Here is a 16,078-nt window from a genome sequence, read left to right as displayed (position 1 = left end):
AGCTCACCTCAGAGTATTAGACTGAGCGCCATCACTCCAGAGACCGCGGTTCCACTGCTCCACAGCCTAGAGGGGTGTGGCATTGGCAATAGAATGGGATACTCTGGATCAGCTGCACAAAGACCTAAGGTAACCAGATTATACAGTGTGGGTGTGCATTTGACAATGGCTGAATTCACTAAGAGAGCTGTCTGGATACTTCAGTGTATACTGTATATACACTAATATACAATAGCGTACAATCTTCTCAAGAGAGACTCCATACTATTTTTTGAAAGATTTATTAAAAACCACAAGGAACAAAAACAAATTACACGCTCTATATGACAGACAGTCAGGAAAGAAAAGACAATACAGTAGAGAACACAAAAATGTATTATGAAAAACATATATACAGTAATATATGTTGGTTGTTAAACATGTATAGACTAAAGACTACAATCAGCACACTTTTAACGCACTACACATTGTCTTGTACATAAGAAAAAAATCTGTAAGAAATTCATACCACTAACATCCAATAATATACATTCATAGAGAAAACATTTTAAAATACAATTTGTTATGTTGTAGTAGGAAGATGAAACATTTCTCTCAAGTAAAACTAGATCAAAAGAAATAGCTCTAGTACTGGCACAGCCAGCCCATATAATGGCCTTGGTCCCAGAGTGCTAAAGCACCACTGTACATGTTCTATTTATATGTATACAGTCTAATTCATGTAAAAACTCTTGAAAGGCTCTTAAAATATGTTACCAGAATAACAGAAACGTAACAACTGCAGGAAAGTGGTACTGTCCATCCAGTGAGTACACTTCAAAAGCCTCTTTGCAGCTTCAAATACAAATCACAGACATTACAGTCAATTCCCTGCCATTCAGTCTACACAACTGTGCATCTGAAGTAGAGGTCTGGCATGGAGTCGGATTGCTACAAGCTCCAGACGAGCGCTTTTAATCCTTCAGTGAGGTGAAGGGAGGCCCAGAAAGGGCAGCTGGTGGAATTATTCAGTGATGCTTTGCTTTGTAGCTCTCAAGAACCTTCTTCCACAGTCAGTTCCTGCAGCTGTTCCTGAATCGCGTCCACCTGTTTGGCTGTTTCCACATCACCTTCAGCCTCAGGCTCCGGCTCTATCTCCTCACGCCCGTTGGCCAGGTTTTCCGTGCTCTCGTAGCAGCCTGAGTCACGTGGCATATCAGCCTTCTCCTCGGGCCTTTCCTCATCTTCATCAGACTCTCCCTCGGCTGCCAAAAAAAAACAGAGATTTCACTTAGCGGCCAGTGAGGTTGTCATGGTAGCAGAATTTTGACTTGATAAAAAGTGTAGTATCACAATGCTCTTGGACAAAAACTAAAAACACATCTGAATGTCCAGTGTTTATAGGACTGAATAGAGTTAAATATCAAATTGTTATAGTTTACTTAACTATTCTGATTTTTTAATTCAGTGGGTTTTTTGTTAACACAAAACTCTCCAAATGTTAAACAAGTCATACACAAATAAGTAGCACTCATTTAAATGTGGCCTCTTTGTGTTCTGAAGGAAACAGAGAGTACATACAATATAGTCTAACATTCAATCCTTTATATTGAAAAAGCTCATAGCTTACATTTTTCTTGTATTTAATTTTATTCCCCTGAGGTCCACTTCATGATGAATCTTGATCATTTTCCAACCACTTCTTATATCTTGTAATTAAAGAGGCTGTTTTTGATACTGTATCTTTAAGACTGATGCATGTAAATGACACCTATTCTGATTGGCTGCCTTGTATTGTGCCTTCAAAAAGCAGTCCAGACTGAAATACTACTTGTAACTTCAGCATGAATGGGCAGGGCTAAACTGAATAGGTAAATGCACTGTTTTTTTGGTGACATTACAAAAATCACTAAATTCAAAACAAGCTGTTTTTGCAGTTTGGTCTCCATACATAGACTAAATGGACGGGTGGAGTGAACGGTTTGTTTTCAAACTTTAATAATGTTTACAGACAACATTAAAAAAGGGGCAGTCGTGGGCTCGAGAGGTCGCCGGTTCAAACCCCTGAGCCGACAGTACATGACTGAAGTGCCTTTGAGGAAGGCACCTAACCCCCAACTGCTCCCCGAGCACCGTGGATAGGGCTGCCCACCACTTAAGGCAAGTGTGCTTACTGCCCCCTAGTGTGTGTGCATTCACTAGTGGGTATGTCATGTGTTTCATGCCGCAGATGAGCTAAAATGCAGAGGTGAAATTTCCCTGTTCTGGAACTTCTTAACTTAAAAACTTTTATCTAAAAGAAATCAAGGCAAATTCAGTTTCCATGACATAGAACATAACATGCAAAATGGATTATACCTAATTTCTAAGAGTGTAAGGTCAAATATATTACTGAATAAAACTTTCATTACCATGCCTACACATTGGAGTCAAATAGGCAGGAGCAAATTGATATGCTTATCAGCAGAATGCACCATTGAAGTAGTACTAGACTATTTTAAATAGCTTCAAGAACTGAAAGCTAAAAGTACTGACTTTTATTAAACTCATCATGTCGTTGTACTGAAAACATACAGGACTATTGAAACGTTCATAACTAGCTGCCAGACTCCTGCTTATTGGTTTCTTGCTCCACATATTCCCACAGTCTTTTACTGAAACAGCCCCCCGGAGACTTGACACGAGAACGTTTATAGAATGCTAAACTTCGAATAAGCAGGACACGGTCAACAGGCAGCGGGCTGTCCAATTAGCAGTGTGAAACATGTTGGTGTACATGACCGCTGGGCTTCAATCCAACCATGCAGCAATGAGCTTAACAAGGAAAGAGTGCAAAGTGGGAATATTCAAATTAAGGCTAATGAACTGCTTGAAAGAAAGACCGAAATATGCATCCAAGGACTAAAGTATATTTCCAACAAGCTGGCTTGCTGGCAGTAGCACTGTGTGTGGAATATAAAAGCAACAAAATCAAACAACTGTGAACAGTGTTTCCTTCTTAATACTGCTGAGGCATTCAGCCCTAGCTGCTCTTACATGGACTTTAGCTTCATCTAGCCTCATGGCACCATCCCAAGTGATAAAATCATTCTACCTCACTGGAAAGACTGCTAAGGTTTCGCCTACAGTTTGATTATTAAAAGAGAAACAAAAATGGACGTACAGTCATGAAGCAGTTCGGCAGCTGTCAGTATTTTCGCACGCTGTTCAGGGTCTGTGATGTTGAGCTCGTTCAGGTGAGATTCCTTCAGCCCTCCAAAGTCCTCCAGACTCTGGAAACCATGCATGGAGAGAAGATTTCCAAGCTCCTGGACACACAAAGAAGTCAACCAACTGTTAACAGTGTTACCACCGCAGTGTGATTCATGAACTATTAAACTGCAGTGCAATGAGTTTCCAGTTTATTAGGTATTTTAGGTGCACTTTCAGTGGGTTTATACTGTAGCCCATCTGTTGATGCACAATTCGTTATCCACCATCTACCCTGTCCCTCAATGAAAAAGGACCACCATAGGACCACTGACCAGATATTATTTGGGTAGTGGACCATTCTCAGCACAGCAGTGGTACTGATATGGTAGTGGAATGGCTGTGTGTGTGTTGTGGATATGAGTGTATCAGGCATCAGGCATTTGTTGCTGAGTCAAAATTAGTCCACCAAGCAAAAATATCCCCCCAACAGCTGTTCTGTAGTGAAACCGACCACAGATGAGAGGAAAAAAATGATCCACAGTCTCTAATGTTTACCAACAAGTCATTCATCAAATTTCTGAATCTAAACCCTCTGAGTATCTAGCAGCTAAATTAACAAAGCTGATGTGAATCCAAATAGTTAACACTTCACTTGAGTTGTCATGACAGCTTTTGTTCAGTAACAAAGTCATATTGTAACAGAGTCATATTACCATTACCGGCAGTTGTCATACGTCATAATGTTTATGCTTATGTCACATACTTATCTAACTTCAAATGCGTACTGTAGTTAGCTGTGTAATCTAGTTAGCCGTCATGACATCAAACATTACAACATGTCATGACAATTAATAGCAATGGTAACATGACACTGTTTTATTACTGGACTCAATCTGTCGTGACAAGCATATGGCATCTGCCATGACATCTTTATGGCACTTGAGATTCAGAATCAGTGTATATAATGTAATTGTACACTGGTGATGAGTGGAAGCTTACAGTGAGGCCGATCCTCTCCAGAACCTCCTCTAGGGTTTTGGGTTTGGGTTTGTTACGACGACCCTGGCTTTGACGCCTCTTCCTCTTCGGCGGCGTGTCCTCCTCTGGTAGCACAGTGACGTAGATGAACTTGAAGGAGCCCACTTTGTTATTGAGTTTACCGGTCCATGTGCCAACGGGTGGTTTCTCAATGATCTGGATGATATCCCCTTTCTGTGTAGCAGACAGCACAAATCAGTACTTCATACCAAAATACAAACCTTTTTCAACTTCTTTTCAATAAAGGCTTCTTGGATGAGGACAAATGTAGAAAATGATTCTATGTGCATGCCTAATGCTAAATGAATACATTTTACATACGTCCTGGATATCTACAAATACCTTTTGATATCTTGTTTATAATATTTAAATCTACATTCTGTGAGCTATTGTTGTATATAAAATACCAAAACTGATTAATAGGTCCAGTGATTTCATACTTCTGAACTGCAGGCTGTATGATAGAAAGAATCTGACCTGCAGTTTGAGAGAGTCGATGTCATAAGGGCTGGGGGTGAAGTCGGTGTGGACGAGGGCTCTGCCGCAGAAAGGTCCTGTGTAAGGGCTGTCCATACTGTCTCTTTGACTGAAGCCACTGTCCAGACTTTGCCTGTCCCCACCTGTGCACCAAACAACACAGTCAGACATTAGCCTTCTCTTCTGAGCAGTTTGAGGAAACTTTTTTGAGTGAAATATTTGTGGAAAGCAAGGTGAACAGAGGGCTTACATCCAGAGAGCTGGCGAGAGAGTGGTGAGTGGATGGTATCCTCTGAGCTGTTGGAGCACACAGACGTCCTGTTCCCAGCACTCAGGTCTGGGGTCCATCCGTCATAAGGGGACATGGGGGACATGGAGCCGTCCTCTCCGCTCTCAATCTGCAAGAAGAGCATAAACCTTAGATCTTCTTATTCGAATTTAGTGAAAAGCCTTGACTCACAGATTTTCATGTCTGTATTAATGTCCTGATTCCAATCTTGTCAATATCTTGATTGAGTTCTAATTATTTACTACACAAGTTTGGTTCAGAAAAATACAAGTTTTATTTCTTTTATTTTATTTATTAAACAAAAGATGCAAAGTAGCTTTTGTCCTTGTGCAAAATAGTAATATTATAAAAGAGTGCAATAAGACACCCACATGCTTTTTTTGATCACTGATGGTGGTTTCTACAAAAGACAGTAAATGATGGACCAAGGAGAGCATCGATGATACAGTTTTAAATATTTACATTTTTTTGCTACTGTATTGAAATTATTACACCATTGAAACAGAGAATCAAGTTGTTCATTTTTGCCTACATTTCTTATCAAAGCACACTTAATACTGACTGCTTGAGATTTCCCACTCTCGTCCAGAAGGGGGAGACATAATGACTCTGTTGCCAGTCATACTGACTCTTTTAGGTGTCTCTTTTCCTTGATTCACTGAAACCCAGACAACACAATTCAACTGTTTATTAGATTTAGAATAATTCACTTTTGATTTTAGGGGTTCAGAGTGTTGTATTAATCAGAGTGAGTGATGCCAGAGGAGAACCATTTTTGAGTCCATAAAGAACCATTTTGTAAATGAGATGTGTGAGTGTGGAGAACTTTAGAACCTCCACATACTGTACTGTGCAGAGACCTTCATTTATTTAATTTCCAGTCAAAACAGCTATTAACCCCTTAAAAGTTTTATTACACACTTCTATAACCTAAGAATAGCTCAACCAATTTGCAGTGAAGTCCCTGTAGTTACTGAATAATAAGCCTTAGTATATAATAAGCCTGAGATTGTAAGAGGTTTTAGTACAAGTTTCAGAAAAACACATTTAACAGAAAATTACGACAGATTTTCAGTATTTAGTGTGTCCACCCCTTTCTTTTGTTATAGCTTGCATTCTTCTCGCTTTCAGTTTTTCAGAGAAATCTGGAGGGATGTTTTTCAACACCTCCAAAGTTCTTAGAAGATCTTAGTCTTAGAAGTTGGATGCATTTTCTCACTATGCAAAGTGATGTTGAAGTCTGGACTCCACTGTTCTGAGAACACCAGCAGCTTCTTCGTTTGATTTTTCTTGTTTTTTCTCAATGACAGCTACACATCCTTTCAGATTCATAACGTTGAGTTGTCCTCTCACTTTACAAAGACTGACAGAAACACCTGTAGATTTTTTCAGATCTGAAGCAGCTTGATTTTCTCCTCTCTCAAAGACGAAAGTTTTAAGTACTGTTTATCTGTTGGTGACAGTTTTGGTGGTCTGCCAGGTCTTGCACAGTTGTTAAGAGTTCCATTTCCTCTCATTTTTGAACTCCAGTTTCAGAAACTTTTCTTTCCCTTTTCATATACAAGTGGGTTATTTTATATCTAATCTCATCAAAACTTGTGGCCATTTTAAGTGGGAATGAAGTAAATGAAAGGTGGTCTCTGACTTTTGCACAGCACTGTAATGTAAAGTTCTACACCAATCATTTTTTCCAAGAACTGACAAAGCCAAGTAAATTATGTCTTCTTTTCCCTTTACATGCTACCTGCCCACTCAATCAGCATGTCAATATGGTAATCGCTAGTGTGAATTCCCCCTTTCTGATGAAGAAAAGTGATTTATTTAGATATTTGCATGTTGTATGTTGGTAACTCCCTGAACTCACCCCCTCCTCTGCAAGAGCTTTCTGCACCATCTTGGACGTCTTGCGGGTCATGGTGCGAGTGATGACGCTCCGCCATTTCTTCCCCAGCTTCCCACTGTTTTTTCCAGAGTCTTCCTGAACTGCACCCTCCGGTAGCTTAAGGAATACATGTGATTAGGACAGTCCACAGTTTTAGATTTTAAACCATTGCCTTTACCGTTCTTTAACCCTGACCTTAACCTTAACCCATAAACCAACACTAACCATACCACTGCTGAAAATGAAGATTTATTACACTGCATTACACTGTTTATCAGCTGTAGCACATAAAAGGGTGCCATTCAAATAAACTGGGATTAGTCATATATTAAAACATTATTAGAATGTTTGTCCACATTGTTTTAATGTCAGTGGACTTCAAATTCTAAAATCTTATGATTACAAGCAGTACACTATTGTGCTGTTATTTGGTTCACTTCAGTCTTTTCTCTTTTGATTTGATTTTCCCATAATGTCACTACATCGAGTTATGTAATAGCTGAGGTTAAACACTGTTGTTCCTCCTGTTTCATCACTATCAAACCATATACACTCCTCATTACCTCTTTTTCTGTTGTCCCCTCCCCTGATTGCTTTCATTTTCAGGCTTTAACGAGGTTTCGGCCATGAGTCCGCCCAGGACTCTAAACCAGAACACTTCTAACTTCAATATCCTGTTGTCTTCTCTCATCTCCCTTGTGCTTTCAGCAAAACATGTTAAATCTATTCTACTTTGGGCACGGCCTGTTCTTATGAATGACACTTTTTGTTGTTCGTGTCATGAACCTGCGCATGATGAGCTGATATGATGAGTCGTGTCAGTTAACGGCAGCGCAAAGCAGTGAGCAGCTCTGGAGTCAGATTAGGCCTTTTCCTACAACAGTGTGTGGTTACTGTGTCACTACCGCAGTGAGTCAACCAGGCCGCCGCTTTGTGCACTGCAGTCAACACTATCTGCTACTGCAAGATACGGCCTGCACACCACCACATTCTGCAGAAGGGGACCAGCCACTGTGACCGATGTTACTGAGTTCCGCTACATGTTTAAAAACACAGTCAGACACAGAAATCCCCAACTATTACTAAAGTACAGGTCCACGTCTCCAAGCTTTTATGTCACACTTCTATTTCTTTCAAGATAATAATTTAAGAATAACTCAGTCAGCGTAGTCAGCATAGTCCATGTAGTAATTGAATAATAAGCCTTAGGATATAATAAGCCGGGAGTTTTAAAAGGTAAATGATCAATGATCTCTATGCTATGTTTTTCAATATACATCATATTTATTTATCTATTTATTTTCTGTGTTAGATGTGTATGTTTCAGAAGACCGTTCAGGCTCTATGCTTGGCTAGCTCATACGGAGATGATATCCTGCCTGGGTATTTTAAATAGAGTCAGTGTGGTTTTACAGGCCGCTGCTAAATCTCAAACCGATCTTTCTGTTTCTGTCTCCTACCAGTATGTCTGCTGTGACCAAGGACAACAACCTTACAGATACCCTTCATTACGGATAACCTTTTAACTGTAACATTTCAAAACATGCTGTTTTCAATAAATATAATCCTATAAAAACAATCCTTTTACTTTAACTATAAATGTGTGTCAGTACTGTTGTAATTATAGTTTAACTATAAAGACATTGATATGCATTTTTTCTACAGTGCAAACAGTGATGGATGTAAAGGTTTCAAAAGGCAAGACAAAAGACACTGTCATAAATTCTGATATATACAGTGGCCCCAGTAAGTATCTTTACTTTATAAAACATTCAACAAAATGATATTTGTTTCAGAGAAAAACACTTTTAGCAAAAACATCAAACTGACTGTAGACTCTGTGTGTGGAGAGAGCCTGGAGAATCATCAGAGTCTGTGGCTGTTATTCTTACAGGAACACTCTGCTGATGTAGTTCACAGTCAGAGTTAAAGACACATGGATTTAGATTAAAATCCTTTTGCTTTGAGTGACCCTGTACCTTAATTATTTTTATTTAATAAAAATAAATAATTCAACATTCCATTTAATCAATAACAAAACCATCAAAATGCTGCTGAAACTTCACCAAATGTTCCGGTAGTGACAAGTTTAGCTCATTTTGAGCAGAACTCAAAAACACTAGCCAGAATTCAGAGTTTTTGGTGACTAACAAACATGGCTTTGAACATTCAGACACACGTAAAATAATTTTTCATAAACAAATAAAAAAGTTTTCTTGACTGCAGAAAATGTGTTTCAGTAGTGACAATTTTTAATGATACACATTGATTTTCCGACTTTGGGACACACTACTAAAACAATTGGATTTAACTGCTCACCATGTGGCCACGAGGGACAGGGATGCAGTCTCACTTCCTGCTCTAAGATGTAGGGGTGTGGCTAAAATAAAGCTCTGTCTATGGACTACAACTCTTTGTGTTTCGTTAGTGAAGTGAAAACATGGGACAGCATTTTTTATTCTTTTTTTTTTTTTTAATTTAAAACATGATAAATTAAAAACGTTTAACTTCATTTTATGTGTTAAAGTTTGGGACAGTCACCTTTAATAGAAAATACCCTATAAATGATGATTTTGTATGTATTTAGCTTATTACTATCTCAAGCAATGCCTTGGGTTTAAACAGATCATGACATAAGCCTTGTAAATATCTAAGGTCTAAACACTTTGTTGTTTTTTTAAATAGATTTTTTTTACTGTGAGACCTAATTCAGTAGAATGTTCCTACAAGGGTAACAGTAAGCTTCTGGTCACTGAGGGGATCATGAACTCAGAATTATACAAAGGCATTTTGGATGCAAATCTGCAAGAAGTCTGTTCAAATTGAAACAACAATCTTTTGAAAGAATACTTTGCCAAAACAAATATCATTTAGTCTGACGTTTTTCCTAATGCTATGAACTTAGTACACTTTGAAACATTCAAATACTTTTTTGGGGCCACTATATATCAGAGGAGAGCTGTCTCTGATCTTAAGTCAAAAATTAGGTCTAGTCTGTGTCCAGAAAACCAAGCTCAACATGTAAAAAAACAGAAATCTCACCGGCTCCTCCAGAGTAAACTCAGCATTCACCACAGGTGAAGACGGCTTGGGCTTCATGAAGTCTTTAAAGCTGCTGGATCTCTGAAGTGTCAGCTGTGGACACACACACACTCACATAAATGAGTGATGCCAACATATACTTCTAAAAGACCCTCAGGAGTTCATACTACTGCCAAATGCCATTCTGTCAAAAGTTTAATGTAAAAAATTACTGCTATTTATCAACAATACCAACAATAACAACACAAAGTCTCTTCTTCTATTGGCACATGTCAGTCTTTGCTGACTGGTTTGTTTGCTGGTGATAATCTGATAATCTGATTTCTGGGAATGGTAACTTTTGCTTATATCTTACTGAGCAAATAAAAATTATTTGTGGTTATGATGTATCATATGAAGTTTTTCTAGGTGTATATTTATAGTTGGAACAGAAAGGCTTAGGACAAAAGAATGTGTCATACCATCTCATACAAATGGCACTTGTTCATTGCCACATGATGGAGAGAACACAAGTTAAACAAGCTTTGACCATTGTACTAAACACAGCTATGGTCAGTCTTTTGAGCATAAATGACAAGATTAGTTGAAATCAGTAGCCCACTGTCACGCCACTGCAGTGTTTAGCTGGGATTGGCTTGCAAAAGTTGGCTGTGACATACTCACTTCCTGTACTGAGAAACAGTGGCACAAATGACGGGTGGAGATAAGAGAAGAAGCCACACTCTACCGAGAAAACTACTGGCGTCACATCTCTCGAAAATACACAATGCTAACCAGAACAACAGCAAATCCCTGTTCAGAAAGTGAATCTATTATGGTAATTAATGTACATGGTCATGGTCTACATTTGGTTGAAGGATCTTTATGTATTTATACAAATCATTACATAGATAGCACACTTTATAAAAGGCCACAAATGACTATGTACATACATACACAGTCCTGCTATATATATGTTCTAGTGACTTGTGACTTTATATACTCTGAAATGTGTAAGTAATGTAGAGCTGTGACAATTTTTAGAACATATAATGCACAGTAATGTTGACTGACCTAGGCAGATGGCTGTAGATGAGCCAGTTTCATAGTGATTATGCTGAATATCTGCTGTCATATCTGCCATATAGATAAGATCAATAGTTTTATCTTTTAGCTTGACTTTCCATTCCCAACAGAAAGCAGTAGAGCCTCTCAACACATGTAGAACTGTACCATACTTTGAAACTGAATACGCTTAATGTTTTTAGAACTCTGGCTTGTACCTAGACATGGCAAAAATAATTGCCTCTTGGTGTTGTAGTGACTGGTAATGTACTCAAAGCTTAAGAGATATCTGAGGAAACCATTGCTCATCATCTCAAGAGGAACCACTGTGTTTTAGATACCATGAGAAAGCACATTTAGAACCTGCCCCTGGACTTCCTCAGTATGTTCTTTCATACGGACGTTGTGGAAAAACAGAGGGCAAAGGGACTTTGGTAAGAACACTGCATCATATGCAGACAGAGCCTCAAAACCAAATCTTTTGCCTGTACATTCAGCTCCTTTAGTGCTGCTCTTCTAGATACACTCTTCAAAGGTTGCCGGTTGGCCTTTAGGGCTGCTCGCTGCTTCAGAACAATGTCGTGCATCTATACGCCTTTTTGAGAGAAATACTGAAACTTGTGGTTGATGAACAAAAGCTGACAATCAAGTGGAAAAAAGGGTTCATGGTGCTTAAGCGTAGGAGGTGCAAATGATTCCCTGCAAATGAAAAGCCCTGGAGCGGAGCGGGCCCGAAGCGCAGACGTAAATGTCACATTGGAGCTTTCTTAAGGGCCTCATAAGAGACTGACTGTGACACTTACGAGATAAGAATAAATTCAGGATGTGTGACGATGGTCTGTGTCTCTACAGGAAACAGTGAGCAGCCATGCATCTCAACCTGAACAATGATACAATGATACGAGCCTGACATACATTCCCTACAGTCTTTTGAGACAATGCAGCAATACAAGACAGTCAACCACTGAGTCGATACAGATGTTTTATAAGACTGTACATGACAAGGTTATACAGAAACCTGAATGCAGTTGGCTCTCAATTAATGTTGCTATTACAGCCAAAAAAATGTGGTTTTCAAAATCAGATATGGGCATAATCAGACCATGTAACTTGAACAAAAACTCCAAAGTTCTTTACCATCTGAAGTCCTTTATGGCAATGTTTGACCTTACCTTTGCCCACATCTCCAGCACATCCACCGCAAGGTCACTCACACAACAAAACAACTTGAAGAAGTCTCACCTTCTTCTTCTGCACCTGGGCCTGATCCTTTTCTGAGGCATTGGAGGGTTTCCGCCGTAACATGATGCTCAGAGGGGGCCGATTTTAATCGAGGAACACACAATTGGAGCTGTGGCGGTCTGAAACTTGTGCTGAGCCTACACCAACGCCTGTCACTCTTACTGTCAGAGCGGCTCACAAAAGCACCCAGAGGAGGAAGAAAGAGAAAAAAAAAACTTCTTTCTCTCTGCTCTGCTGAGTGGAGAACTGTGAGTGAGAGGAAGTCACATGACCAGACAGGAACTTCTTTTTTTTTCAGGGGTAGGATTTGGTCGACCAAGTGGTTTTATACCTGTGTAAAACAAATCTATATGAGAGCACTTGAACAAAGGCATTGCTTATCTGGAGTTTCTTCAAAAGACATCACACCATCACTAATGTCCTCGTGTCCCAGGTGTTTCGTAAACTGTTATGAGAGGTAGTTCCTGTGTTGTATGCAACAACACGAGAAATGTTCTTGCATTGCCATCCTTTTTCCCTAGCAGAATAAACATTCATAGTCACTTGATTAATCTTGCCTTTTTTGGCGTGACAGAAAAGGCAGAACAAGTGAGCTCTTGCATCTAGCTTGCAAAACAAAGCCAGGCCAGGGAAACTTCACAGTTTCAGAGGTGACTCATTCTGTGCGTAAAATGACTTCAAGTTTTCAAAATTCATCTACTCCTACGTCTTCCACATGCACTAAGGGACAAAAAGACTGAGGTGCAGGTTGTTAGACTGAGCTACTTTTTTTTCATCTCCACATTAATGGAGGCAGGAATACAACTTCACTATCATCACTGCATGATAACCAGTCACTGGAACAAGCCTACAAATTGAAAGCTCTATTAGTTTATATGGTCATTCTGTCAGTGCTTGTCTGACATTTGATTACTGCAATGTAATGAACTGATGTAAATGTACAGAGGAAACACTTATAGCAATCTACTGTATTCCTTAAATACTGCAAATGCTGCAAAAATGGTGCATTTTGGCAAGTACAGGTCAAGCTTCTTGTCAGACAACAGTAATTAACTGTTATTTGCACAGCATACTGGGAAAGTGAGCAGGACTTTTTCAGTATTGAGCAGCCTGTCTTTGAATATTGTACTGACAGGTGTGGAGCTTCCCAGCATTCCAAAGATTTTGTTAGTATTTGTTAATATTCTTTTATTTTGATGTGACATGTTGACATGTTCGGGTATTCCATCCATGATCAGCAGTCAAGTTCATTTATTTATTCCAGTCATCATGCCCCTCTAAAACCACTATGCTGTACATATGTAGTGTCAAGTGGCCAAAAAAAACATATATATACAGATAAGGTCAAAATTATTAACCCCCAAGGAGAACATTTTCCTAAGATTCTGTCCAATGTTAACATAATTCAGTAAAACATTCATCAGTGTAAAGGCCCCAATTTGGTACATTTTGGATGATGACTGGAAGTTGATCCAAAACTTTTTGAAGGACACCAAAATCAAGATCCTGGAGTGGCCCTCTCAAAGCCCAGATCTCAATCCTATAGAGAATCTGTAGTGGGAGCTCAAGGTTAAGGTCTATGCTTGAAAACCATGTGATTTGGATGAGCTGGAACAATTTGCCATGGAGGAATGGGCTGAGATCCCTCAAGAGACATGTACCAACCTAGTTAGGAACTACAGTAAAAAGGTTCCTGTCAGTTGTGAGCCAGAAAGGTTACACTATTGACTATTAGTTGTCAGAGGGCTAACAGTTTTGGCTTTGTCATTTCAGTTTTTGTTTCAACTCAGTGCATCAGTAAAATTCTGTCATCAAACTTTGCAGAGATTTTGTTTTTATACTTTTGGAAGTAATTATACTATAAACACTTTTGGTACTGGTCATTTCCTAGGAAAAAGTAAGGGTTTGTTTGGTTTCATTAAGTGGGCTAGTAATATATATGTGTACATCGACGCATTCATGCAACTTATCAGTCAGTTGTGTTGCAGCAGATACAGGCCAGCAGCTTCAGGTAATGTTCACATCAATCATCGGAATGGGGAAAAAAGTGACCTCAGTTATTTTGACCATGGCATGAATTTGAGTATTTGAGTATTTCTTCAATTGCTTCATACACAACAGTCTCTGGAATGGTTTAATAAAGAAAAATCATCTAGTGAGCAACAGTTCTGAGGATGGAAACGCCCTGTTGATGAGAGTGGTCAGCAGCGAATGTAGAATTGTAGTGAGCAGAAAAGCATCTCAGAATGCACAACATGTTGAACTTTGAGGCGGATGGGCTACAACAGCAGAAGACCATATCAGATTCTACTTCTGTAAGCCTAGAACAGAAAGCTGCAGTGGGCACAGGCTCACCAAAACTGGACAGTTGAAGACAGTAGGGACAGAAAGCATCAATCCATGGACCCCACCTGCCTTGTGTCAACAGTCCAGACTGGTAGAGGTGGTGTAATTGTGTGGTGAATGTTTTCCTGGCACACTTTGGGCCCATTGTTACCATTTAATCATTGCTTGAATGCCATTATGTAGGGACCCAGTATTAGTATACAGTATAGTATAGTGTTGAAGTGCTCTGTGAGTGTGTGCATGTGTGTGGTGCATTTTATGTTCCTCAGTTTTTGTTTCCTTCTGTTGTGAGGATGTGCTGGATGGTGTGGTTTTTGTTCAGGTTTTTTTGTGCAGTGCAAACAAAAGCGTTCAGAAGCTTATCTATTTTGAAACTTGGCCATCATAGAGTAGGTGACTGTAACCTAAACAATATGTGACCCGTTACAGGAGCCATCAGACCACAAAGCAGCCTTCGAGAAGCCACAGATGGGGCTCATTCTGCATACAGTTACATGAGTTTCTATAACTAAATGTTCAACAGACATAGGCTTTCAAATGCATGTGGCTCTTGCCTTTTGGTAGACAACAAGCAAGAACTGCATAAACAGATGACAGAGGAAGTCCCTGTGCATGTGTGTGTGTGTGTGTGTGTGTTGGCACAGAGAGTTATTTTTGTTCAGCCGGCCACATGATGTGTAGACGCCCTCATTGTGGGTCAGGGGTATCCTTTAGTGTAAGCGTAAGTAATCTGCTCCAGCGTAATCAAGGAGAGCACATACATTCATTCTGTGACCACACAACAACATTCAATTTGAAAGGAAAAGAAGGTGATTTAGAAACTGTGGATAGTTCTCTTCAGCCATCAGCCCTACAGGATGATCTCATCCATCACAACATCTGCTTTTGCCTAGCGAAGTTCCTCACCCAGTCAGAGCCACCCTCATTGAAAAACGGAATTGTGAAAACACTTATATTCTATTGACCTTAATGGCCTTCGTGTAAGACACGCAAACCGCTCTCTCTCATCCTGTTGTTCAAAGGCAAACAAAAAAGTGTGCAGACAGAAACAGAGAGAGAGAGAGAGAGAGAGAGAGAGAGAGAGAGAGAGAGAGAGAGAAAGATAGTGCAGACACCCTGAAAACCACATTCACACCTTCCTGCAACTCTGACAGAAATGTTGCCAAGCAACAGGACCTTCGCTGGCATGAGCACTTCACTTGTGGCAGAGGCAACAAACCTCAAGAGCTACAAAAAGAGTTATGGAGCCGGGTTTAGACTTTTAAATCGAACTGTGAAAACATGCTCCTTTCAAAGCACACCCATCTCTATGACTCATTATATTGATCTCTGCTACTTTAGCTCACAGAAAAAGAAAGAGAAAAATCTTGGTATATTGACTGCAATCATTTCCGCTGGTATGGTCTGTGAGTATGGGTCAGAAGGTTAATTGCAAACCACTTTCAAAGATGCTTTGATTATCTTTTATCCAAGAATAGACATTTCTTCTATCATCTATGCCAGACATGCATATATAAGACCAAGATGAAGATACAATCTTATTTTAA

At 39.5% G+C, this 16,078-nt stretch overlaps 1 protein-coding gene across 1 annotated transcript; it reads right to left on the bottom strand.

The window, feature by feature from the left end:
- Positions 1 to 268: 268 nt before the first annotated feature.
- sash3 (SAM and SH3 domain containing 3) lies at positions 269 to 12,421 on the bottom strand. Its single transcript, XM_036569022.1, has 8 exons — positions 12,186 to 12,421; positions 9,900 to 9,992; positions 6,840 to 6,974; positions 4,937 to 5,084; positions 4,687 to 4,829; positions 4,171 to 4,383; positions 3,143 to 3,287; positions 269 to 1,244 (listed from the first exon to the last, which is right to left on the bottom strand). Exons 1-8 carry the CDS (start codon positions 12,246 to 12,248, stop codon positions 1,033 to 1,035), a joined length of 1,152 nt encoding a protein of 383 aa, XP_036424915.1. The 5' UTR covers positions 12,249 to 12,421; the 3' UTR covers positions 269 to 1,032.
- Between the last annotated feature and the right edge of the window lie 3,657 nt (positions 12,422 to 16,078).

The sequence above is a fragment of the Colossoma macropomum genome, unplaced genomic scaffold (genome assembly GCF_904425465.1).
Source record: "Colossoma macropomum unplaced genomic scaffold, Colossoma_macropomum, whole genome shotgun sequence".
NCBI classification, from domain to species: Eukaryota; Metazoa; Chordata; class Actinopteri; order Characiformes; family Serrasalmidae; genus Colossoma; species Colossoma macropomum.
Note: the sequence above shows the minus strand (reverse complement) of the source record. Positions and strands in the feature narration are given on the sequence as shown.